General features: G+C 42.6%; 1 protein-coding gene across 7 annotated transcripts in view; it reads left to right on the top strand.

Moving 5' to 3' along the window:
* The window catches only part of UXS1 (UDP-glucuronate decarboxylase 1), a 118,774-nt gene that overhangs the window by 37,431 nt on the left and 56,111 nt on the right, over window positions 1–25,232 (top strand). For all 7 annotated transcript variants that reach the window (XM_034953601.3, XM_034953602.3, XM_034953604.3 and 4 more), the window contains 2 exons: window positions 12,099–12,279; window positions 21,545–21,649. In XM_034953601.3, coding sequence (XP_034809492.1) covers window positions 12,099–12,279; window positions 21,545–21,649 — 286 coding nt within the window. The remainder of the gene's footprint in view (window positions 1–12,098; window positions 12,280–21,544; window positions 21,650–25,232) is intronic.

Raw genomic sequence — 25,232 nt, forward strand, 5'->3', positions numbered from 1 at the left:
TGAGGAAGTATGAAATTTGAGAGCAGTGGTTTTTAACCTTTTCTAGCTCACAGACCACTTTGAAGAATACCCAGGGGTATCCTTGGCTAATAGTGCTCTTGTTAAACTTCAGTATAAACTCACCAATGAAAGAAACCCTTTTAACTATTAGGTAACAAATTATGTCCAAAAAGATTTCATGTTGCATTTTTTTTAAAGTAACAGCTTTATTGAGATATAATTCACATACCATACAGTTCACCCTTAAAATGTATAATTCAGTAGTTTTTAATGTATTCACAGAGTTGTGCAACCATTACCACATCCAGTTGTAGGACCCCCCCAAGGAAAGCCTATACCCATTAGCAGTCACTCTCCATTTTCCCCTTAGGCCTTCCACACCCCAATCTCTAGGCAACCACTAATCTGTTTTTTGTCCATGTAGATTTGCCAATTCTGGGTATTTTATATAGATGGGATAATGCAACATTTGACCTTTTGTGACTAGCTTTTCTCACTTAGTATGTTTTCAGGTTTTGTTCATGTTGTAGCTTGTATCAGTATTTCATATATTTTTATTACCAAATAATCTGTTATATGAATATACCACAGTTTATTTATACAGTAGGCCCTCCATATCCGTGGTTTCCTTATCCGTGGATTCAGCTAACCACGAATCGAAAATGTAGTTAGGCGCACAATGGTTATGTCTGTACTGAACATGTGCAGACTTTTTTTCAGGTTATTATTCCCTAAACAATACAGTATAACATTTTTACATAACATTTACATTGTATTAGGTATTATAATTATCTAGAGATGATTTAAAGTATACAGGCGGATGTGTGTGGGTTATATGCAAATACTACACTATTTTATATGCGGAACCTGAGCATCTTTGCGTTTAGGTATGGGGGTGGGGTGCGGTCCTGGAACCAATTCCTTGTGGATACTGAGGGACGACTGTACGTTTGTTATATGTGTCATAGGGTGACTCTCTTTAACCTTTTGAGGAACTGCTGTTTGCCAGAGCAGCTGCACCATTGTACATTTCCACCAGCAGCATATGAGGGTTCCAGTTTCTCTACATCCTCAACGCCACTTCTTATTGTCTGTCTTTTTGATTGTAGCCTTTCTACTGGGTGTGAAGTGATATCTTTTTGTGGTTTGGATTTGCATTTCTCTGATAGCTCATGGTGTTGAGCATCTTTTTGTGTGCTTATTGGTCATTTCTATATCTTCTTTGGAGAAATTTCTATTAGATATTACCCTATTCTTTAATTGGGTTATTTTTCTTTTCATCATTGAATTAAGTTCTTTATATATTCTTAATTCAAGTTTCTTATCAGGTATATTATTTGTAAATATTTTATCTCATTCTGTGGGTTGTCTTTTTACTTTCTTGATGACATTCTTTGAAGCACAAATGCTTTAAATACGGATAAAGTCTGTTTTTTTCTCTTGCTGCTTGTACTTGGATGTCATATTTAGGAAATCTTGCCTAAACTAAGGGCACAAAGATTTACCATGTTTTTTTCCTAAGAGTTTTATAGATTTTGTTCTTAAATTTAGGCCTGTGATCCATTTTGAGCTAATTTTTGAATAGGGTATTAGGTCATCATTCTTTTGGATATGGCTGTCCGGTTGTCCAGCACAATTTGTTGAAAAGACTATTCATTGCCCATTGAATTTTCCTGGCACCCTCGTTGAAAATAATTTTACCGTAAATGTACAGTCAAGCATCACTTAACAGTGGGGATACATTCTGAGAAATGCATTGTTAAGTGTTTTTGTTGTTGTTCTGTGAGCATCATAGAGTGGACTTACACAAACCTCGATGGTACAGCCTGCTACACACTTAGGCTACATGGTATGACCTATTGCTCATAGGCTACAAATCTGTACAGCATGTTGCTATACTGAACACTGTAGGTAGTTATAACAAAGATAAGTATTTGTGTTCATCTGTGTAGGCCACTTACCACAAATGGAGCTTGCAGGACTAGAAGTTGCTCTAGGTGAGTCATTGAGTGAATGCCTTGTAATTAACTAATTTCCTATTTGGTACCTTTCCCTTCTTTTTCCTTGTGGAATCCAGTTACTATCTGGGGTCACTTGCTTTCAGCCTAAAGAACATCCTTTAGTATTTCTTGTGTGGTAGGTCTGCTAGCAATGAACTCTCTCATTTTTCTGTTTATCTAGGGATATCTTATTTTTGGAAGTTATTTTTGGTCGTATATAAGATTCTTGACTGCCAGTTTATTTTTACACTTTAAATATGTTGATAGAGTTCGGATGTTTGTTCCAGCCTCCCAATCCCATGTTGAAATTTGATCTCCAGTGTTGGAGGTGGGGCCTAGTGGGAATTATTTGGGTCATGGGGACAGATCCATCATGAATGGCTTGGTGCACACCCCACTGTAATGAGTTCACACGAGACCTGATTGTTAAAAAAGAGTATGGGACCCCCTTCTTCTCCCTGTCTTGCCACGTGACATGCCTGCTCCCCCTTAGCCTTCTACTATGATTGAAAGCTCTCCGAAGCCCTCAGCAGAAGCAGATGCTGGAGCCATGCTTCATGTACAGCCTGCAGGACCGTGTGCCAAATAAACCTCTTTGCTTTATAAATCACCCAGCTTCAGGTATTCCTTTATGGCAGCACAAAATGAACTAATACGTATGCCATCCACTGCTTTCTCCATTGTTTGTTGTAATGAGCCAGCAGTTAATCATACTGGGGTTCCCTTACATGTGACAAGTCGTTTTTCTTTTTCTGCCGTATGAATTTCCTAGGACTTGCAGTTACCACCATCTGAGTGGTTTAAAACAACAGAAATTTAATCCCTCGCAGTTCTAGAAGCTAGAAGTCTGAAATCAAGATGTCAGCAGGGCCATGCCTATGCCCCTCTGAAGGCTCTGAGGGGAGTTTTTTCCATGCTTTTCTCCCAGCTTCTCGTATTGCCAGCAATCCTTGGTGTTCTTTGGCTTGTAGAGGCATCACTCTAGTCTCTGCCTCCAGTAGCACATGGGTCTTTGCATGCCTTTAGTATTGGATTAAAGTCCCACCGTAATCCAGTATAACCTCATCTTAACTAAATATGTCTGTAGGGGCTCTGTTTTCAAATAAGGTCACATTCTGAAGCTCTGGGACAGACATAAACTTTGTAGGACAGTATCCAACCTAGTACAGCTGTTTTCAAAATTTTATCTTGTCTTTGGTTTGCGGGATTTCTAGAATGATGTGTCTGTGTGCATCTATTTTTGTGTTTATCCTCATTGCAGTTCGTTGAACTTCTTGAATATATACATTCATATGTTCATCAATTCTGGGGAGTTTTCAGCCATTATTTCTTTGAATATATTTTGTATTCCTTTCTCTTTTCTGATACTCCCAGTGCAGCATGCATGTTGATGCACTTATTGGTGTCCTGTATTTGTCTGAGGCTCTGTTTAGTTTCCTGCATTTCCTCTGATCTTTGGGTTGCATAAGCCCTTTCAGTCCAAGTTTGCTGATTCTTTAGCCTAGTTCCAATTGACTGTTGAATCCCTCTGTTGAATTTTTAGTTTCAACTGTGGTATTCTTCAACTCCAGAATTCAATTTGTTTCTATTTTGTAATCTCTCTTTATTATCTATGTACTTCTTTAAGCATGGTTTCCTTTCGTTCTTTGAACACTTGCCATAACTTTTAATGGCAAAAACTGCAATTACTTTTGCACCAACCTAATATTTACAGTGGTTGCTTTGGTGTCTTTGTTATATCCAACACCTGGGACTTCACACAGACAGTTTTTATTGCTTTGTTGTTTTTTCTGTTTATGGGTCACCCATTTCTGTTTCTTTGCGTGTCTTGTAATTTGTTGTAGAAAACTGGGCATTTTAGGTAGTATATTGTAGCACTTCTGGATACTGTGCCCTCATCCCAACCCCCACCTTCCCCAACTTGTTTTATTTTATTTACTTATTTATTTGTTTAGTGACTTGTCTGGTCTACTTTAGTGAAGTGTTTACTATTCCGTCCCCGCCACTCCAGTGTGAAGCTTTAACTGTTGTTCCTTGGAGGATGTAGCCTTGGCCAAACCCCCTGGGATGATGGTGGGTCTAACAGGCTCGTGTTGACAGTCTCTTTCCCTGATTTCTCTATTAAGCCTGTGCAGCATCTCACCCAGCTGTTAGGCTGCAGTGGTTGCTAGCTAATTGCTTTATTTTTCAACAATGCTGTGGGTTTTAAGTTGCTCTTCAGCCTGATCCAGTTAAATTCTGTCCCCTTGGCAGGGGTAGATTTTGAGACCAGTCTTTGAGATTTGTTCTGACCCCAGGAGGTTTCTTAAGTGTCCTCTCCCTGGTTCTCTCTGTTAAACAAGCTGGCCTCGGATTTAGCTTTTTATTCTCATAGATCTATTGCCTTCTATTTATTGCTTACCATCTGCATCTCCCTTGTTCTTGAGAGCACCCTTATATTTGACTTTCTCTTTCAAATAAAGTCAACTCCCTTTAGGGAGAGCTTTTGAGTGCACTGTTTTCAGTACCTCTGTCCCCCAGGAAAACCTCTGAACCATTGCCCTGGTGCTGGGGTGGGAGCAACACCTCTGTTTTATAATCAGGGTGCTGTAGCCCCTGATTTTTTTTCCTTGCCCCTCTTGGCATGGAACTTCTCCCTTCTAAGCAAGTTGGGGCAACCGTGACTGGAATCCTATTATTCTCAGCCTTCCCTGTCTGGGAAGTACTGCTAAGTGGCCCTTCCTGGTGAGATACCGTATCTTTTGAGTGGGGTTCTCATTTTCTTGGCCACACCCAGCACATTCCCCACTCTAAACTGTGGGGATGGACTCAAGTGTTGCAGACTCTTGCTGTTCTTACTTAATTTTATATTTTCTTTCTTTCTTCTTTTCTCTTCTTTTTTCTTTTCTTTTCTTTCTTTCCTTTCCTTCCTTTCCTTCCTTTCTTTCTCCCTTTCTCTCTCTCTCTCTTTCTCTCTCTCTTTTCTTTCTTTTCTTTTCCCTCCCTCCCTTCCTTCCTTCCTTCCTTCCTTTCTTTTCTTTCTTTTCTTTCTTTTCTTTCCTCGCTTTGTCACCCAGGCTGGAGTGCAGTGGCATGATCTTGGGTCACTGCAACCTCCGCCTCCTGATTTCAAGCGATTCTCCTGTCTCACCCCCCCAAGTAGCTGGGATTACAGGTGTGCTCCACCATGCCCAGCTAATTTTTGTATTTTTAGTAGAGATGGGGTTTCACCATGTTGGCCAGGCTGGTCTTGAACTCCTGACCTCAGGCTATCTGCCCACCTCAGCCTCCCAAAGTGAATTTTATATTTTCTTGAATACATGTTACTTCATTTGCTGTACATGCTTAGCACAATTTCCAGAGACTTTTAATGGTTATTTAAAAAAATAATTTGGACCACTTATGGTTGTTTCCTTGGGGAACAGGTCTGTGGAGCACTTTACACTGCAATTCTACAAGAAATGATTTATATATGACCTTGATGTTGAAATGACTAGTACACAGGTTGTTTTGTTCTTTTACCCATCACCTAGGCTGTAGTACTGTGCATCCCTAAAATATTATTGTCACTCCTGAATCAATATTAGACTATTACCCCATATAATCTCTCTGTTCTTCTGGAAGTTATAGAAGTCTCTTGCCTTTTTGAGATGGTTACATAACTCTCGCTGTGAGCAGACTCTGAAGTCTGTTAATACTTGCATGTCCCTCTTTTGAGGTTATTTCTATTGCATCAAAAAGGTATATGCATTTGAGCATGAATTTGGAAATAAGTGTCTCAAGTAGCATAGAAAAGTTAATTTTTTTAATGTTTTGTTGCCATGTTGTCAGATTGATCACAAATCTGATAGTCTACTTTTCTTAGTTTGTTTTGTGCCGCTGTAACAGATTACCACAGACTGGGTAATTTATAAGTAGAAAGGTATTGGCTTACGGTTTGGAGGCTGGCAAGTGCAATATCAAGGGGCATTCTTGCTGCGTCATCCCATGGCAGAAGGGCAGAGAGTGGATGAGAGAGACAAAGGGGACCTAACTCATTCTTTTACACATAACCCACTGCCACAATAATGATGTAAATTCATTCATGAGGGTGGGGCCCTCATAGCCCAATAACTTCTCATTAGGCCTCACCTCCCAATACTGTTGCATTGGGAATTAAGTTTCCAGCACATGCTTTTGGGGGTACACATTCAAACCCATAGCATTCTGGCTGCGGTCTCTAGAATTTATGTCCTTCTTACATGCAAAATGTATTTATTTCATCCCAATAGCCCAGCATTTTAACTTGTTCCAGCACCAACTCGAAAGTCCAAAGTCTCATCTAAACATCATTTGGGAAAAATTCAAGACATGATTCATCCTAAGGCAAATTCCCCTTCAGCTATGGGCCTGTGAAATCAAAACAAGTTATCTACTTGTAAAATACAATGGTGGAACAGGCATGGGATAAACATTCCCATTCCAAAAGAGAGAAATAGGAAAGAACAGGGTAACTGGTCCCAAATAAGTCCAAAACCCAACAGGGCAAACAATATCAAATCGTAATGCTCCAGATAATCTTTCTTGACTCCATGGCCTGAGTCCTGGGTACGCTGGGGTGGGGGTTGGACCTCCAAGGCCTCTGGGAGCCCCAACCTTGTGGCTTTGTTGGTCTCAATTCACCTGGCTGCTCTCGCGAGTTGGAGTTCTGTGCCTGTAACTTCTTTAGGCTGGTGTTACATGCTGGTAGCTTCACAGTTCTGGAGTCTTTGTGGCAGCTGTATCACCGCAATGAGTCTCTGCCTACCCCCCGCCACCTCCCACACTGTCCCGGGCTATTTGTGACATCCTTTGAAATCTAGTTGGAAGAAGCCATGTTCTCATGGCCCTTGCATTCTGCACACTTGCAGAATGAGAGCACCACGTGGACACCACCAAGGTTTACAGCCTATATCTTCCGGAGCGGTAGCTTGAGCTGCACCTGGACTGGCCGGAGCCACAGCTGTGCTGGCTGAGGAATGCTAAGGGGAGCAGAGACTTGTGGCAGCACAGGACAATGAATGGTGACCTCGAGCACCTCTCTGGAAACGTTGGCCTCGAGGTCTCAGCTTGCCTGGAGGATTTCTGAAATGCCTTCAGGGTCATTCTCCCATTGTCTTAAGGGACAGAACCTGGCTTCCTTCTAACCATGCTACTCTGTGTATCAAAGGGTCAATTGTCTGCACTCTTGCACACTTTTTCATTCTTTATATGGTAAGGCTGGGGACTTAAAAAATTTTTTTTGTTCTGTTTCCCTTTTAGTTATACAATCTGTCTTTAAATCATTTTTCTCTTCCCTTATTTTACTCTATGTAGTTAAAAGAAGCCATGCAATTCTTTTAATATTTTGCTTAGAAATTTCTTCCACCAGATGTCCTAGCTCATGGCTTGTAAATTTTGCCTTCATAAAGCCAGAGGACACAGACACATTTCAGCCAAGTTCTTTGCCACTTTGTAACAAGGATAGCCTTCACTCCAGTTTCCAGTGGTATGTTCCTCATTTCCATCTGAGACCTCATCAGAATGGCCTTTACTGTCCATATTTCCACAATTGTTCTGGTCACAACCATGTTACAGGTAATCTCTAAGAAGTTCTAGACTTCCGCCACAGCTCTTCTCTTCTGAGGCCTCACCACTGTTTCTTTAACACTCCATTCACAGAAGTCTAGGCTTTTTCTAGCATGCACCTCCAGATTCTTCCAGCCTCTACTCATTACCTAGTTCCAAAGCTTTTTCCACATTTTCAGGTGTTTGTATAAGCATCATCCCACTTCTCTGGTACCCATTTTCTGTCCTAGTCCTTTTTGTGCTGCTATGACAGAGTACCTAAGACTGGGTAATTTATAACAAATTTATTGGCTCATGGTTCTGGAGGCTGGGGAGTCCAAGATCAAGGGGTTGTGACCTGGTGAGGGTCTTCTTGCTATGTCATCACGTAGTGGATGGGTAAAGAGAGGGCAAGAGAGAGACCAAAGGGACTGAACTCGTGCTTCTATGTGGAACACACTTCCACGATAACAAACTCACTCCTCTGATAATGGCATTAATCCATTTACTTCACCTCATGGCCTCATCACCCCACCTTTTAACACTGTTGCACTGGGGATTAAATTACCAAAATGTGCTTTTGGTGGACACATTAAAAGCACAGCAGCACTGTTACAGGAATGCTCCAAAATCTTGCCATGAATTTTATTATGTGCACATGGAATGATCTTCCTGTCGATGCTGAGTATTATAGAATTTATTTTGCTTTACACATCACCACAGCAAACAGACTTAGTTTTTTTCCCCCCTCATCTGCCATCTCATAGGTTAAGCACATTTCTGAGGCATTTGGCATGTGAGTCTGGTATATTGTTGCTATAACTTAAAGCCTTTTCAGTAAATTGGTAAGCCTTAGGACAGCTTCAACAGAAAGAGGAGACTTGCTTTGAAATACATTTTTTGATTTTTTGCTAATTTGCTAAGCATCATGAGTTTGACTGCTGACCTTGAACTAGACCTCTTTAGCTGCCTATTGGCACCCACAAGAGCGAGCAAGAAAGCACACTGAGACAAACCCCTATACTGGAAAGCCATGCAAAGCCGTGTAAGTTCTAATCCATCTCAGTGTAAGAGGTCTTACTTCCTGTTCTCTTTTGGGTATTAGCTCCTTGTGATTCAAAGAGTATCCTTGAGTTTGGTGATTAGTGTTCCTGATAGAGCTTTGTAAGTGCTAAGCTTTCACCAAATTTGTTTCTATTTGAAACACTTGCCTAATGGGCTAACATTGATTAGGATAAAAAATTGCATAACCATCCAGCTATATTATATAAATCTTAAGTATTTTAGGTAGAAGGAAATTACTTCAGAAAAAAAAATTCCAGTGCATTTTAGTCAAGCTAAGGTGCTTCCAACAATTTTACGTCAGTACTAAGACTAGTGAGATGTTGGAGATGATCATGTGTAATTTAATACGCTGCATCTCTGATATCTCAGAACTGTCTGCCAGGTATTTTGGGTGCAGAGATAATGTTAGAGTGCCACTGAACATTTTGTTTTCAGAAATATTTGCATATAGAGAAACAGTTATGTTAAAAGGGGTTACATTTCTTTTTAAAAGTTGCAAGTTTTTAAATGTAAAAATCATGGAAAACTTGGAAAAATGCAGTAACGTGAAGATAAAATGAAATCTCATCCCGTGAGTTAAGCTCTAGTGGTGAGTCAACTTTGAATTTCAATTATTTTTCTGGAAAATCGTTTTTCATAGTCATTGTTCAGGTATAGCAGTAGAATGTGGGAGCTCTTAAGATGAAACACGAACCAGACAAATTGACAGGCAGTAGAGAGCATGTAATTAGAAAGACTGTAGCTTTAGTCTGTCCCAGCTAGTGATCTCTGAGGATTTTAGTCAAAGACGTAACTTCTCTGGGTGTCAGTTTCTTATCTCGAAGGCAAAGGGGATTTGGAAAATGGTGCTGTTGGTAAAGCCAAATGAAAGCTATCGAGCATGAGGATGCCTGGTCTCACCCATCCTGTCTTAACCATTTGATTTGCATTTCATCAGAGCATATGTAATATCTATGTGGTGGTTAAGGGATGGTTATTCTTGAGGTTGGCCTTGTTAACTGAAAAACCAAACTCTAAAATATTTTAGAGGTGTATTATGATCCAGTATGAGTAACTGCAGCCCCAGGAAACACAAAACCAAGAAGCCTTGAGTAAGTGTGCCCGAGGCAGGCGGATTAGTTTAGTTTTATACATTTTAGAGAGGCAGAAGTTACAAGGAGGTATAAATCAATATATAGGGCTTTTACATTGGTTTGGCCCAAAAAGACAGGCTATTTTGAAGTGGAGGCTCACAGGTATAGGCGGGTTAAGAGATTCTGTATTTTATTTTATTTTATTTATTTTGAGACAGGGTCTCTCTCTGTCACACAGGCTGGAGTGCAGTGGCACAATTGCCACTCACTGCAGCCTTGACCTCCCTGGCTTTAGAGATTTTTTACTTTGTAATTGGTTAAAGGAGTAAATCTTTGTGTAAAACTTTGGAGTCAGCAGAAAGGAATCTAAGTTATGACAAGGAAGTCTGTTCACCAATACACTGGGTCAGAATGACTTGGAGGGATGTGACTTAGCTCCTGTCTGGCACGACCCTAGGTCCTGTTTATGATCTCTGTTTTAATATTAACGTTGGTCAGTTGTGTCTAAACTCCAAAAGAGAAAGTATAGTGAGGCATGTCCAATCTCCTTTCACATCACGGCTGGGAACTCAGCTTTTCAGGTTTCTCTGGGGTTCCGTTTGGCCAAGAGGGGGCCCACTCAGTTGGGGGACTTAGGATATTTATTTATTTATGAGACAGAGTCTCGCTCTGTCACCCAGGCTGGAGTGCAGTGGTGTGATCTCAACTCACTGTAACCTCCACCTCCTAGGTTCAAGTGATTCTTGTGCTTCAGCCACCATAGTAGCTGGGATTACAGGCGTGTAGCTAATTTTTGTATTTTTAGTAGAGACGGGGTTTCACCATGCTGCGCAGGCTAGTCTTGAACACCTGGCGTCAAATGATCCAGCCACCTTGGCTTCCCAAAGTGTTGAGTACAGGCATGAGCCACTGTACCCAACCCAGATTTCATTTTTAGTTTATAGCCTCCCCTTACTTCTCCTCTGCCATTTTTGATCTTTTTCATCCAGATGGCTTCTTTTTTTTTTTTTTTTGAGATGGAGTCTTCTCTGTCACCCAGGCTGGAGTGCAGTGGTACGATCCACTGCAACTTCTGCCTCCTGGGTTCAAGCGAGTCTTCTGCCTTAGCCTCCCAAATAGCTGGGATTACAGGAGTGTGCCACCACGCCCAGCTAATTTTTTGTATTTTTAGTAGAGACAGGGTTTCATCGTGTTGGACCGACTGGTCTTGAACTCCTGATCTCAAGTGATCCACCTGTCTCGGCCTCCCAAAGTGCTGGGATTACAGGCATGGGCTACCACTCCACTCAAATCCAGGTGGCTTTACTCTCTCACCCGTGGTGAATACTTCATCGTGTGTGAGATTTCATTTATTTTAAACAGGAGTTTCATGGAGAATTACATGTTTTAAAACCATAGACCTAGGAGTTTGTATACCTTTTATTTTAGCTAGAAAGGATTGCTGTCTTCCTATTAATTCTTTCCGTTTGAAACAGAAGGGTGAAATGAATGAGAATTTTGGTGAAGAGAAGGCAGAGTGGAGAACAGGATACAGCAGGCTAGAGAATTGAGTTGTGCATGGCAAGTCTGTTTTCTGAGCCTATTCTTTTCACTCCCACCGCCTATAACCTTCCCCCAGATGAAATTCCCTTTATCCTCCTCCAGTTACACCATTTAATTTGAATAAAATACCTGTGTTCAACTTAAAAGTATTTTTCAAGCGCAGTTGACTTTTCACCTTTGCAGGGGTCTAGGTTTTGTTATTACTGAGTTACTGTCAAGACCCCTCACAGCTGTCTCATCGTGCTCTGTGGCTGGGAGTGTATACCACACTGTGTTCACATCACCACTCAGAAATTAACCACACAGTGGACTTAGGCGTTTAGGGCTTTAGTCTACAAACAGCATGTATTGCTTATTAATTTGTTCTCATAAACAATTTAAAAGATATTTGTTTTTCCTGCAGTTTTTGAATGTAACTTAAATATTAAGTTTTTTTTTCTTGGTAGTTCACCAAATCTCTGCATTTTGCTAATCGTTTTTTCTATAAAGTAATTTTTTAAGTTCTCAGCGGTAATATTAAAGCCACGTGAGCTATGTCCAGCATCCCATTTGTTATAAAACAAGAGCCTTTGACTAATGGGAAATTCTCAGTCAGCAAAGACATTTTGAAATTTGTAACTGTGATTTTTCTGTATTCTTCCAAGACTGGTAGTTTGAAATTTTAGGCTGCTTAGGAGTTTACAGATAGTATGACCTCTTTGTTCTGCAGTAAGAGTCAAGATGCTACCTTAAAACCTTTGCTGTCTTCCTTCCCCGCCTTGCTCCTGAGTTTTAAGTCGTGGCTGCACCAGAGATGTCTCTCCGTGGAGCTGGTCCTCACTGTGTTCTCATGTGCTTTTTCTGGGAATGCTCTGCACACGCTGTCCGGATGCAGATAACAGGAGGCGCAGGGTTCGTGGGCTCCCATCTAACTGACAAACTCATGATGGACGGCCACGAGGTGACCGTGGTGGACAATTTCTTCACGGGCAGGAAGAGAAACGTGGAGCACTGGATCGGACATGAGAACTTCGAGTTGATTAACCACGACGTGGTGGAGCCCCTCTACATCGAGGGTGAGTGAAAACTGCACGTTGTTATTATTCAGAGCTCCGCAGGTGGCCTTGCCAGAGCTGCGGGATTCCTGAGGGTAAGCTGTTTGACTCAGCACATTGAAAGCTATGTTGGGTTTTATTTTTGAAATGTCTCAATGTGTATGAGGTGCCGTCCTAGTCTGTGTGATAACGAGTGGTTATAACAGTGTGAATAGCCATCTTCTCTCCTACGTGGCACCCCTGGTCCTGAACTTCATGGACCTGTTGAAGTAACTTTCCTGTAGTACACATCTGCTGTGGTCTGAATGTTGGTGTCGCCCCAAATTCATATGTTGGCATCCCAAGCCCCACAGTGATGGTATTAGGAGGTGGGGCCTTTGGAGGTGATGAGTTCATGGAGACAGAGTCGTCACAAATGAGATTAGTGTTTTTATAAAAGATGCCTGGGAAAACCCCGTTGGCCTTTCCACCGTGTGAGGACATGGCGAGAAGATGCATATATGAACCAGGAAGCAGGTCCTCACCAGCACCCAATCTGCCAACCCCTTGATCTTGCTAATTTGATAGAAAACCATTGGTTCAATGTACATTTCTTTGGTTACTAAATATGGTTAGACTTTAACATGTTAATTCACCAGAGAAATACCAATGGTTTTGTTAGTCCATTTTAAAAATATTCTTTTAGTATGAGTTCTTCGTAATAGGAATGTTAACTGTTGGGCTTGTATTTAGCATTTTTCCTACAAAGGCAAAAAGTTTTTGCCTTTTCGTTTGAGTGACATTTTATAACACAGTTTCATCTGTTCATATTCTTCTTGCTGTTTCTTCTGTTCTCTTTCTGCTCTAACCGTTCCAAGATGAGTTGAATATTTAATCTAATATTGAGAAAGCAGCCATGGTGTTATTTTGTTGGTTGGTTTTTTGCTTCATTTTTAAACGTTTAATTATGTAATCTATTTAGGATTCATTTTGGAGTGAAGCTATAGTTTTTGTAAAGTATAACAGGCTATGTAGATTATAGCTCAGTGGGCTCACTTTCCTCTTGGATTTCCTCCTGGGATTGCTGTGGGGTTAACTGAGGTCATGCATGTGACAGGGCCTGGCAGGCAGATTCTCACAGTTCCCTGCTAAGATGCCCTTTCCCATTGTTCAACCCAAGATGCTAGGTGGTGCTGTCACAGGACTTTGCTGATAGAATCAAGGTTATGAACCAGCTGGCTTTAAAATGAAGATGATCCTGGATTATCTGGGTGTGCCCCCACATAGTCACGTGAACCGTCAAAGGCAGCAACAGAGAATGGAAGAGTCAGATAGAGAGACTGGGTAGAAGAGATACCACGGGGAGACCAGGCAGAAGGGAAGCTGGAGAGGTTTGCAGTGTGCAAGGGACCTGACCTACCCTGGCTGGCTTTGAAGGAACCATGTGCGGGAGAGTGTTGGCAGCCTCTGGAAGCTGAGAATGGCTCCCTGCTGAGAGCCTGTAAGGAGACCTCAGTCCTGCAGCCTCAGGGAACTGAATTTTGCTGTCATCCTGAATCATCCTCTGAAGAAAGGAACACAGCCCTGCTGACACCTTGATTTCTGCCTGGGGGCAGGCAGAGCTGAGAACCAGCTGAGCCATACTGTGCCCGCTCCTGTAGACCTGTCAGATCGGATCGTGAATGGATATTTTTTGAGCCTCTAAATTTGATTAGGCAGCAATAGAAAACTACTGTGAGGACTTAGCACAGCACTGGGCCCTCATTTCACTAAGTGCTGCCCAAATTATACCTTTTTTTTTTTTTTTTTTTTGAGACGGAGTCTCTCTCTGTTGCCCAGGCTGGAGTGCAGTGGCACGATCTCAGCTCATTGCAAGCTCTGCCTCTGGGGTTCACGCCGTTCTCCTGCCTCAGCCTCCTGAGTAGCTGGGACTACAGGCACCTGCCACCATGCTGGGCTAATTTTTTGTATTTTTAAGTAGAGACGGAGTTTCACCCTGTTAGCCAGGATGGTCTCCATCTCCTGCCCTCATGATCCGCCCACCTCGACCTCCCCCAAATGATACCTATTAATATTACTACTCTCTTCTCTTTTTTAGCACATGGCAAGAAACATTTATTTTATGACACTATTGTTTATATAATTTCAGTACCACTGAGAAGCCAGAACTTAGTAAAAATGGTGTTTTAATAAGTAAATTATCTTCTTTAACTGTGAGCTTTGATACCAAAGCTGCTCTAGGCCATTTCTGCCAATTCTGTGACTGTGTGTAGGACACACACACACACACACATACACATACATGCAAACACACACACACGCACACACCCACACATTGAATGAAGTCATACAATAAATGACTGGTGCTTTGTCCTTTGCTCAGAGTATTGCGTTCCCTCAGTTGGCATTTATGTTGGGAGAGCATAAGATGCTTCTCTGCCTCTGTAGTTTGAAGCCTGTTTTTCGCTTTCTCCTTCAGTGGGTCCTCAACCTTAGCATCAGGTCTTCTGTGCCCTTGATAATTTCCCCCTTGCTGTCCCTCCATCTCTTCACTCTTTCTGCCCTCACAATGCCCACTTCATCCAACAATGCCAGAATGCACCTTCCTTTGAAGCCCACATGGAACATTCTCCAAGACTGATCATATTCTCAGCCATAAAAGACACCTCAGCCAACCTGAAAGAATAGAGTCCTATAAAGTGTCCTCTCAGACCAGAGTGGAATTACACTAGAAATTAGTAACAGAAAGATATCTGGAAAATTACAAAAGTATTTAGTGATGAAACAACAAACTTCTACATAACATATGGGACAAAGGAAAAATCTCAAGAGAGATTAAACATACTTTGAACTAAATGAAAGAATTAGGTTTCTTGTTTATATATTTGATAAAGAATGAGATGGAAGAGAATCTGAAATATTTTTCTCTTTTCAAAAGAAACTTTTTTCCTGATGATGAAAATAATACATACATGTTAAAGAAAATATAGAAAGGTATTTTACAAAGCAAATAGAAAATTATTTTTAATCTTTCTATAAACTGTTGAGGAAGTTGGCTGGGCACGGTGGCTCACACCTATAATCCCAGCACTTTGGGAGGCCAAGGAGGGTGGATCATTTGAGCTCAGGAGTTTCAGTCCAGCCTGGGCAACATGGTGAAACCCAGTCTCTACCAAAAACACAAAAAGTTAGCTGGGCATGCTTGTGCATGCCTGTGGTCGCAGCTATTCAGGAGGCTGAGGCATGAGAATCGCTAGAACCCAGAATGTGGAGGTTGCAGTGAGCCAAGATAGTGCCGTTGCACTCCAGCCTGGGTGACAGAATAAGACCTCATCTCAAAAAAAAAAAAAAAAACCAAAAAAACCGTTGAAGCTAACATCCAGTTGTTTTCCTAAATGTGATTTTTTTCCCAATTAAAAACATGCTTAATAGGTAATATGGTTATATGGTTCAATTATTTTAAAAAATAAATGGAAAAGATGGCCGGGCACAGTGGATCATGTCTGTAATCCCAGTACTTTGGGAGGCTGAGGCAGGCAGATCGCTTGAGCCTAGGAGTTCCAGACCAGCCTGGGCAACATGGCGAAACCCTGTCTCTACAAAAATTACCCAGGCATGGTGGCATGCACCTGCGGTCCCAGCTACCCAGGGGGCTGAGGTGGGAGGATTACTTGAGCCCAGGAAGTTGTCAGCCTGGGAGACAGAGTAAGACCCTGTCTCAAAAATAAATAAATAAATATAAAAATGGAAAAGATAAAACTGTAAAGTTAAAGTCTTCCTCTTGCCAGTTCTCAGCTCTCCTCAGGAAACAGCTGTTGATCCTTTCTTTGTATTCATCTGCAGTGTTTGTATGTGACCCAGCTAACACAAATAGGTATTTATAGTTCTCCCTTTTTATATAACCTATTATGTATTGTCCTGAATCTTATTTTCTTCCACTTACTGTGTCCTGGTGATCTTTCTATATCATATATAGAGACCTTTTTTGGCAGCTGCTTAGTGTTCTATTTTGTGGCTATACTAGCTAGATCTCTTTACCAAGACATGGATTTTTTTCCCCTCAACATTACTTGTTAGCAAGTTGCCTTCTTATGAATATATTGTAATTTCCTTAGTCCTGTGTTGTTGGATCTTTAGGTTGATTGCAGTTTGGGGCCATCATAAACCATGCTTCAGAAAGCCACACATCTGTGTCTCTGTCATCATTTTCATAGTACACTGGCTTTCCCAGGGTCCTGCTACAGAGCACCTGTGCTTCCCTGAAATGCTGTCCCAATTTACTTTTCCACCGTCTGTATAAACAGGGATCTTGAAACCAGCATTTCCATGGGGAACAGGAAAAGGCAGAAATGTGCATTGTGTCATGGGAAGACCAGTACCGGGAACTTGTAGTATCTCTGTTGAAGAGGTCCAGGAAAATAAAAGAAGAAAGTGACCATAGCTAACACTTAACTATATTCCAAATGCTATTCTAATCGCTGTTTATGGTTGGCAAGTTTAATTATGTCAATACCCGTGCAAAGTAGGCAGCTATTTTCTTCATTTTATAGGTGAGGAAACCAAGGCATGGAGCCCTTTCCATTACCTGCCTTTTACCTGGATGCTCAGTTGCTATGGAGGGCCGGGGGTGGGGGCACCAGGAGAGGGAAGATGGGAGAGCCAAGCCATCAACCCTGGGCACCCACCCTAAAAAGGAGGGGTGGAAACAGTGTTTGCCAAAGGGATTGAGTCCATGTTTATGTAGACATTTAAAGCATGCAGCGCTGATTAGAATATTTTTGTTGAAGTATCATTTAGAAATTTTTTTCTCAGCTTTCAGTTTATATTGCAAATGTAAATAAAACTGCAGTGGTGGCTCTTAGAGATCGCCCTCTGTTTAATTTGGAGCTGTGGAGTCTTCCTATGGAGCAGCCTAGGACACTGGAAATTCTTTCCCCTGCGGTGGCTTCACAGGGAAGGTGAGCCCCTCGCTCAGATCAGTCGACAGCACTGGCGGGCAACCCCAACTCCCGGGGGCTGAGCCAGTCTCTAGTGTGTGCAGCCTTTGCCCTAAGTAAATACATTTGACATGAAATGAAGGGAAAATCTTGCTGTTCTGCTTCTTTGTGCCGAGAGAAATTTGGTCTTTATACTTTGAGAAGTTCTGTATCTTCTTCATTCCTGTTTTCCATCCTAAATACTGGTTCTAGAGACAAAGACTAGGGCCATGCTGTGAGACTTCACATAGCAGAGAGGGACATCTCGTTGGGGAGTATTTCTGTAAGACCTCTGACTCAAGTGTAGAAAAAGAGAATTCTACTGTAAGTATCTTTTATGATGGGAATTTAGTATGTGCTAAATAATCGCGTGAGTTATCACAGAAAGAACTAACCCACTGTTTTGCGTTTTAGTGTTTCTATAGTCTTTAGTTTCGTGGTACAAATCCTGAACTGGTCCTTGGCAGTTTCATACAGCGTGGGTGTGGCACAGAATGAGGCTTGACACAGACTATGTCACTAACTTAAGACAAAATTAAAAAAGAAGATCAACAAAGGAGTGGAAGCTACAGTCAGTTTTTATGTGGATTTCCCCTTTGGTAGAAGAAAATGTCGATTTCTCCGATGTGTTCTGAACAGTGGTTTCAGGTTATCGCGAGTTGTTCTCTTCCTATGGTGATTTTTTTCTTCCCTATTTATGTGTCATTTATGTGGGTTTTGGGCACAGTGAAATTCAACCTAAGACCCTTTAGGGAGTTCATTTGTGGTTTGACTGGTTGAGTTTCCCCAGTCAGAATTCATAGAAGGGCCGAGTAAGTCGCAGCTGTGCCCTCACCCAGCCACTTCCCAACATAAGATTACCCTGCGTGCTCTCTGGTAGGAATGCTGCTGATCATTACTTGGAGCTCTTTTAGGCTCATTTCTTGAGACTTCTATTTTTCTAGCTGAGCTCCCAGCACGTGGCCTTGTAAATGTGAAAGGTCGTGGCAGGGTCTCTAGTGGTCTCTGGAGCAACTGTGGGCACCCATGAATGGGCTGCCTTTCTGTTCCCCTTTGACTTCCTCTCCCCACCTCAGCTTGGATTTTGGAACGTCAGGCTCATGCTTGGTGTACTCTGAACTGTGCAGTTGACATGTTCCCAGGGCCTTTGTCCTGGGCTGTGAGGGTTAACCTTGCTGCTTTATTTATATTCCGAAGCCGGTTGTTATTAATGTTACTTACTGTTTACCTAGCACCTCTCATTGCTGGTTATTTGTCCCTGCTCTGAATTTCCCCTCTTCTCTCCCCTTCAGAATTTCTCACCAGATTATTTAACCAGCAGACTCTGCTGCAGTGCCCTTTTTAGGATAGGAACTGGAGTTATTGTTAATGTTACAGGAAGAACACATTCTCAAAGGAGAGGGGGGTGGTGGGAAACTTTGATTTTCATAGGGTTTTCAGTTTCCTCTCAAATGGGAGGATGCAGCAGTGCAGCTACTTAACTGAACGTCTCGACAGTCTGATGGGGCAGCCCTCAGCCTTCCGGAGCAGCAGTGGGACTGACCTGTCCAATGAGGAAGAAACACTGAAGCAGATGGAATGGCCTTTGGGGATGGAAAAACCCCAGTTTACGCTCATCTCTTCTCTCAGCTAACTTTTGTGGAGCCCTGTTCCCAAGCTGGCCTGGGCCAGAGCACCGTGGAGGGGTATTTGTTGTAAATGGAAGGTTTCCAGGCCCGCCTGGAAATCCTGAAGGGTGAGACCTGCAGTGGGCTCAGGAGTCTGCATTTGTGGGTGACCGAGGGGGCCTCCCCTCCCTGTAGAGTCCACACTGTGGAGAGCATCAGGAAGGGAAAGGCCTGCATCTTGTGCTCAGTGAGCTCATCGTCTAGTGAGGAAGGCATGTGTGAATCTCTGGACAAGGCAGCGCTGAGCTGTTGTGGACTAGTGGTGTAGGCAAGGGATTATTTCTGACCAAGGATGGTGAGAAGGTTTCCCATACAGACTGACGTCTGGATTGAGCTTTGAAGAAGAAAGCCAGGACTGGAGCAGACGAGGAGGAGGGAAGAGTGTGAGGTTAATGATAGTGGCTTTCTGTTTGATGTCGGGGAGGCTTCCTGTACTCTCAAGGCACACTTCTTCCCTCTTAGCCTTTAATGCAGTTTCCTGTCTTTCCCTGCATACCTTGTCAACTCAAGAGTAAAGATAATGATGAATAATTTGTTGTGTAAGATCACAGCCCATACAGAGTTGTTTATACTCTCTTTGAGGAACGTAGGGTGACCCTGTCTGTGTAAGCAGAAATGCCCGTGAGTATAAGTCAGGTGGCAGCAGGCTCCAGGTCTAGCACACCTGAGCGGGCTCTGTGGTGTCGTACTCAGCTCTGAAGGTCTGGCCAGGTTCATTTTTTTAAATTTAAATTTTAATTTTTAAATTTTATTTATTTTTTTGAGACAGAGTTTTGCTCTTGTTGCCCATGCTGCGGTGCAATGGTGCCATCTTGGTTCACTGCAACCTCTGCCTCCCAGGTTCAAGTGATTCTCCTGCCTCACCTTCCCAAGTAGCTGGGATTACAGGTGCCTGCCACCACACCTAGCTATTTTTTAAAAATATTTTTAGTAGAGACGGGTTTCACCATGTTGGCCAGGCTGGTTTCGAACTCCTGACCTCAAGTGATACACCCACCTCGGCCTCCCAAAGTGCTAGGATTACAGGTGTGAGCCATTGTGCCTGGCCCTCATTTGGTTTTGAACTTGGCACAGTCCTGCTCCAAAGTGGCAGTGGGTATGAGGAGGCATCTTCAGAGGAGGCAGCACAGTGCCTGTTTCTGGGGCTAATGGTCTGCTGCTTCTGCCTGCAGCCCTGGAGCTTGGAAGTAGGTGTGCAGGAACTGACCCGGTCTGTGCTGATCCTAGCTGGAAACTGCAAAAGATAGCTTGGCCTTAGAATTATGGGACTTTGTGAGAACTGATTTTTAAAAGGTATCTTGTTAAATTACAATTTGTATAATACAATATTAGTTTGTCTTTTATTTTTAGCTGTTTTTCAGCTCAGAATAACTTGTGGGGGTGGGAACAGCAGTCACAGGATTTCATTTTACTTGGACAGATCCTCTCAGCGAACTTGCATTTTGACAGACCATTAATAATTTTAAAGATTTTGTGTTTTGTTAGTTCTCTTTACAAAAAGATTATTCTTCCCATAAGCATTGGTTCTATTTCTAAATTAACTCACTGGTTTTCAGACTTGGCTTTCAAATGTTAAAAAAAATATATATATATGAATGAAGGTCTAGAGTCTCCCAGCCTGCTTCAGGGTGTTGGGGACCCAGGCATCACCTCACTGGGTGACTAGTGCACAGTCAGGATTGATTGAGAACCTCCAGACTGACCTGCTGTGGCTCAAAGGCTTGATCTGCAGCTCTTCCATTCCCAGCACTGGGAAAGGAAAGACAGCAGCAGTTCCCTGGTCAGGGGAGCCCGGAAGGCCCGGGCAGAGGGGCCCCTGCAGGTGTTCTTACACATCCATGTGCAAGGGAGGACTCATTTTGGCAGCAGAGCTTTCAGATCCCTGTTCCTCACTCCTGTGGATGGTGGATGTGTTTCCTCACCACTGGCTAAAAGTAGAATGGCATGACATGGACTTTGTCTGGAAGGATGGCATTCCTCCTGTGTGTGTGTGTCTGTTGCTGCCATTCCACAGGGAGAGGTTGGTCCCCGAGGACTTCTCTGCTATGTGCAGATGTTACCTGACTTGGTTCTGTGCTGGAACGCTGTGGGTAGTGACGTTAAAGTGAATTCCTTTCCAGGAGGGGCAGGGGTTGCATGGAATCTGAATTGCTTTGCCATTCATGGCTTTAAAAACCTCCCTCCCTCCCCATGGTCTCAGGGTCTGGTTTTATGTATACAGGATGCATAAAAACAAACGTGAGGCTACTTTCTCCCATAGTTCTGTGTCTTTGGTTTTAAGTCATATTTGCCTCACAAACTAAAAAAAAAAAAAATTCATGATTAATTCTGTGTCTGAAAAAAATCAGTCTTCCTTCTGATTTGAATGCTTTATCTGGGACAAATATTTCAGAAAACAATCAACCCAGTAATCGAATTGACTCTGGTTACACGAGAACAGACTCAGCTGACCCAGCACATGTTTTTGTTTCCAAATAATTAGACTTTCTATTTTTGTTTAACATTTTCCTAATTACAAATGTAAATTAGTTTATATGAAGAATAAAATAACTTGATTTCAGTGAAAGATATACTAATACGTTTATTATACAGTATATATCCTAGGAGGTCAGTATTTTTTTGGTGCTTTTTTGAAGTAATAGGCTTCTGTTTTGTCTCCTTTAGTTGACCAGATATACCATCTGGCATCTCCAGCCTCCCCTCCAAACTACATGTATAATCCTATCAAGACATTAAAGACCAATACGATTGGGACATTAAACATGTTGGGTAAGTTGTCATTTTCTTGTTTTTTTGGCTGATGCTGGGAATATTTTAGATGATTACGAGCATAGGTCATTGAATCTTCTACTAGAGTTTGATCTGAGTGTGTTCCCTCGTCCCTTATTGCCCTGCTTGTGGTATTTGGCAGTTTTGCAGTGTTATTTCAGTGTGACTTTATTTGTCATCAGAGTATGTCATGGAGGAGATGGTCTAACTTAACTTTTCATGCATTGTAGTAATCAGGCTGCAGCACCCTGGTGCAGATCTCCTGGGAGTGACCACAGGCGCTTCATGTGACCAACCACCCAGCCTGCCCCCCTCCCCTCCTCTGAAACCAGTTGATGAATGCTGAGGATAAGTGGCATGCCTCATGCTGGAAAGAGGCAGTGGTGGCTCTGATCCCCAGGTTGGGTTGACATGGCCTTATACACAGGGGTGATTCAGTAGCACTCCTTGAAGGAATGGATGGAGACATCTGTATGGGGTGTTACCAAGACTGAGTACCTGCCCTAGATTGGACTTCAGGGTTCGCATTCGTAAAAGATGGACGAGAGAGCATTGTTAATGGTGGTCATATGTGTATATTCACAAATGACATGCCATAGATTTATAGCAGTGGGTAATGTGCACATATTAATGTTTAAAATTAGAGGCATGCTTAAATTTGGCACAGTTTTTTCAAAAAACTCCAGGGGTTTTGATTATTTGCAAAGTGGAAGAAAGGAACCACTTTTAAAAATGGCAAGTAAATGATGGATTTAAGTATAGGAACATTTAATACAGGTTCTGCAAATAGACTTGGGACATACAGCACTAAATTTTAATTTGAACAAAGCGTGGAGTCAAGAGAATGAAAGGACAGCCAGAGATTGGTTTATCTCTTAGATGCAATATTTTAGGGGGTGGTACTAGTCAAGGTTCTACAGAAGAACAGAACCAATAGGATGTGTAGAGATTTAGAGAAAGAGATTTGTTACGAGAGATTGGCTCACATGATTATGGAGGTCAAGAAGTCCCACCGTCTGCCTTCTGCAAGCAGGAAAGAGAAGCAAGAAAGCCAGGGGTGTAGTTCCAAGGCCTGAGAACCAGAGAGCCGAGGGCAGATCGATGTTCTGTGTAAGCAGTCGACCTTCCTCCATCTTTGTGTTCTAGTCAAGCCTGTAAGGGACTGGATGATACATCCACATTGGGGAGGGCCATGTGTTCTACGCAGTCTACAGATTCAAATTATCCTCTCTTCCAGAAACACCTTCACAGATACCCCCAGACATAATGTTCAACCAGATACCTGGGCATCCTGTGGCCTAAGCTGACACATAAAATGAACCATCACAGGGGTCAGGTTGTTTGGAGTAAGATGATTCATTCTTCCTATCTGGAAAGAGCTTTATCTTCTCTGTTACCGTCTCCTGCTCTGGTCACCAGACAGAACAGGGTGCTGCTGCTTCTGCTTAGAGGTGTGCGTGATGCCCTCTTCTTGCCATCACAAGCGCCTACCCCTCCCTACACTCTCTCTGTCCCGCCCCCCTCCATCATACCAGAACTAGACCATAGAGGAAAAGATCATGCACTTGGTGTTTAGGGAGATTCCGTTTATTCTTCCTACTCGGGGGATGCAGTCACTGTGCCCGTGGGTCCTGTCACTGGGGCAGATTCAGATGGGGTTACCCTCAGGCTCTTCTGCACTTGGTGCCCCATGGGGGTTGGAGGCTGCTGAATGGGCACAAGCGTCGATGATACCTAGTAGGAAAGGAAAGGCTCCCAAAGAGAGGCCTCAGCAAAGTGCTGTTAGAGTTAAAGGCAAAAGTGACTCGAGCTAGGGCTTGAGCTATGACTGAGATTGAATGTGGAGGCCTTGCAGGAATGGTAAAGAGTCTTCCAGGAGAGATACAAAAGGCAAAGGGAGACCATTGGTAGGCTGGAAAGAAACCCAAATTGGACTTTGTATTCTGAACCGAGAGGAGCTATCATTAGCCATCTTGCGCTTGAGACAAGATGCCATGAACTTTGCCTGGCTTTTTCCTGGTGAGGCCCTTTCCTCTATGTAACTTGCCCACCTCCCAGACCCTGTGCTAGAGTTCTCTCTCTGATGAAAGTTTTTCATAACCCCCAGACACTACAGCAGCAGGATAGCTCCCTTGGCTTCACTCCCTGACAGTTGTCTCTGTAGATCCTGCGTGAGTCATTCCATGAAAGTGATACAGAAATAATCTTAGTTTCAAAATCTTTAAACTCAGTTGTTTTTGAAATATAACACATTGCATTTGTGATGTGTGTTTGTGACCAAAGTTCAGAGAAAACTATAAACTAGAAAGAACTCAGGTAGGGGGGAATATAAAATATATAGTTACTCTGGAAAACAGTTTGACGCTTTCTTAAAAAACTAAGTATGCATCTACCATAAGACTCAGTAATTGTATTCTTGGGCATTTCTCCCAGAGAAATGAAAATTTATGTTCACATGAAAACCTGTGTGAATGTTCATAGCAGCTTTACTTGTAGAGGTCAAAAATGAGAAGCAACCAGAATGTCCTATCATAGGTGAATGATTAACGGCAGTGCATACATATATCCCCGGGAATTCTACACAGCAATAGATTAGGAAGGAACTTTGATACACGCTGCAGCTTGGATAGTTTTTGAGGGAAATATGCTCCATGAAAAAATTCAGTCCTAAGAGGCCGTGTTCCATTTGTGTATCATCCTTGAAATGACACAATTATAGACATGGAGAATTGGTTAGTGGTTGCCAGGGGTCAGCAGGTGGGAGGGAGCGAGGAGAGGCTGTAGAAGGGCCGTGTGAGGGATCCTGGTGGAGATGGAAATGCTCTATCACTTTTATCAATGGAATGTCTGTTTCAGTGGAAATAGCCACTGATCATATCAATGTCAATGTCCTGATTGTGGCACAATCTAGTTTTGCAAATTTTAGCATTGGGGGAATCTGGGTAAAAGATACATAAGGTCCCTATACTACTTTGTACAATTGAATTTGAATGTACAAATATCTCAAAAAATTTAATCAGGAAGAAAAAGATCTCAGAGTCCTTCATTTTGAAGCTACTACATTGTCTGACACACTGATACCCCTGGCTGCTGCATGCTAGAATCCTACCACCCCACCCAGCCCCACCCAGAAGCGCACATAGGTTGCATGTGCCTGGCTCGTCTCACCCTCCTAGCAGTGCTTCGTGGGCATGTGTTGGCCCCTGCTGTTGGTGGGGGGGCAGAGCTGAGGGGTGTCCAGCACAGCCCCCCTCTAGTGTAGTGGCGATTGGGGGTGGGGTATGTCGCCTATCTTAAGTACAGGGTTAGTGAAGGTCAGGGGGGTTCTTGGATCCTATAGTGAACCACTGTACACTGGGACTCTGTGAATGAGTTTGGAAGACTTTCCATACTTACTTGACCACCATAGATAATGATGTTCTGGTCAGTTACATGTGAGTGGTCAGTCCAGGAAAGGGGTTCAGAGCAGAATTGAGGAATGTGACAGTTGCTTTGGAAAAGGTGCTGTGTAAGCTGAACCGCATAGGAGGAAGAAGAATGAGTGGAGAGTTACCCAGACAGGGTGGCATGGGCAGTTAGAAGA

Source organism: Pan paniscus, chromosome 12, assembly GCF_029289425.2.
Source record: "Pan paniscus chromosome 12, NHGRI_mPanPan1-v2.0_pri, whole genome shotgun sequence".
NCBI lineage: Eukaryota > Metazoa > Chordata > Mammalia > Primates > Hominidae > Pan > Pan paniscus.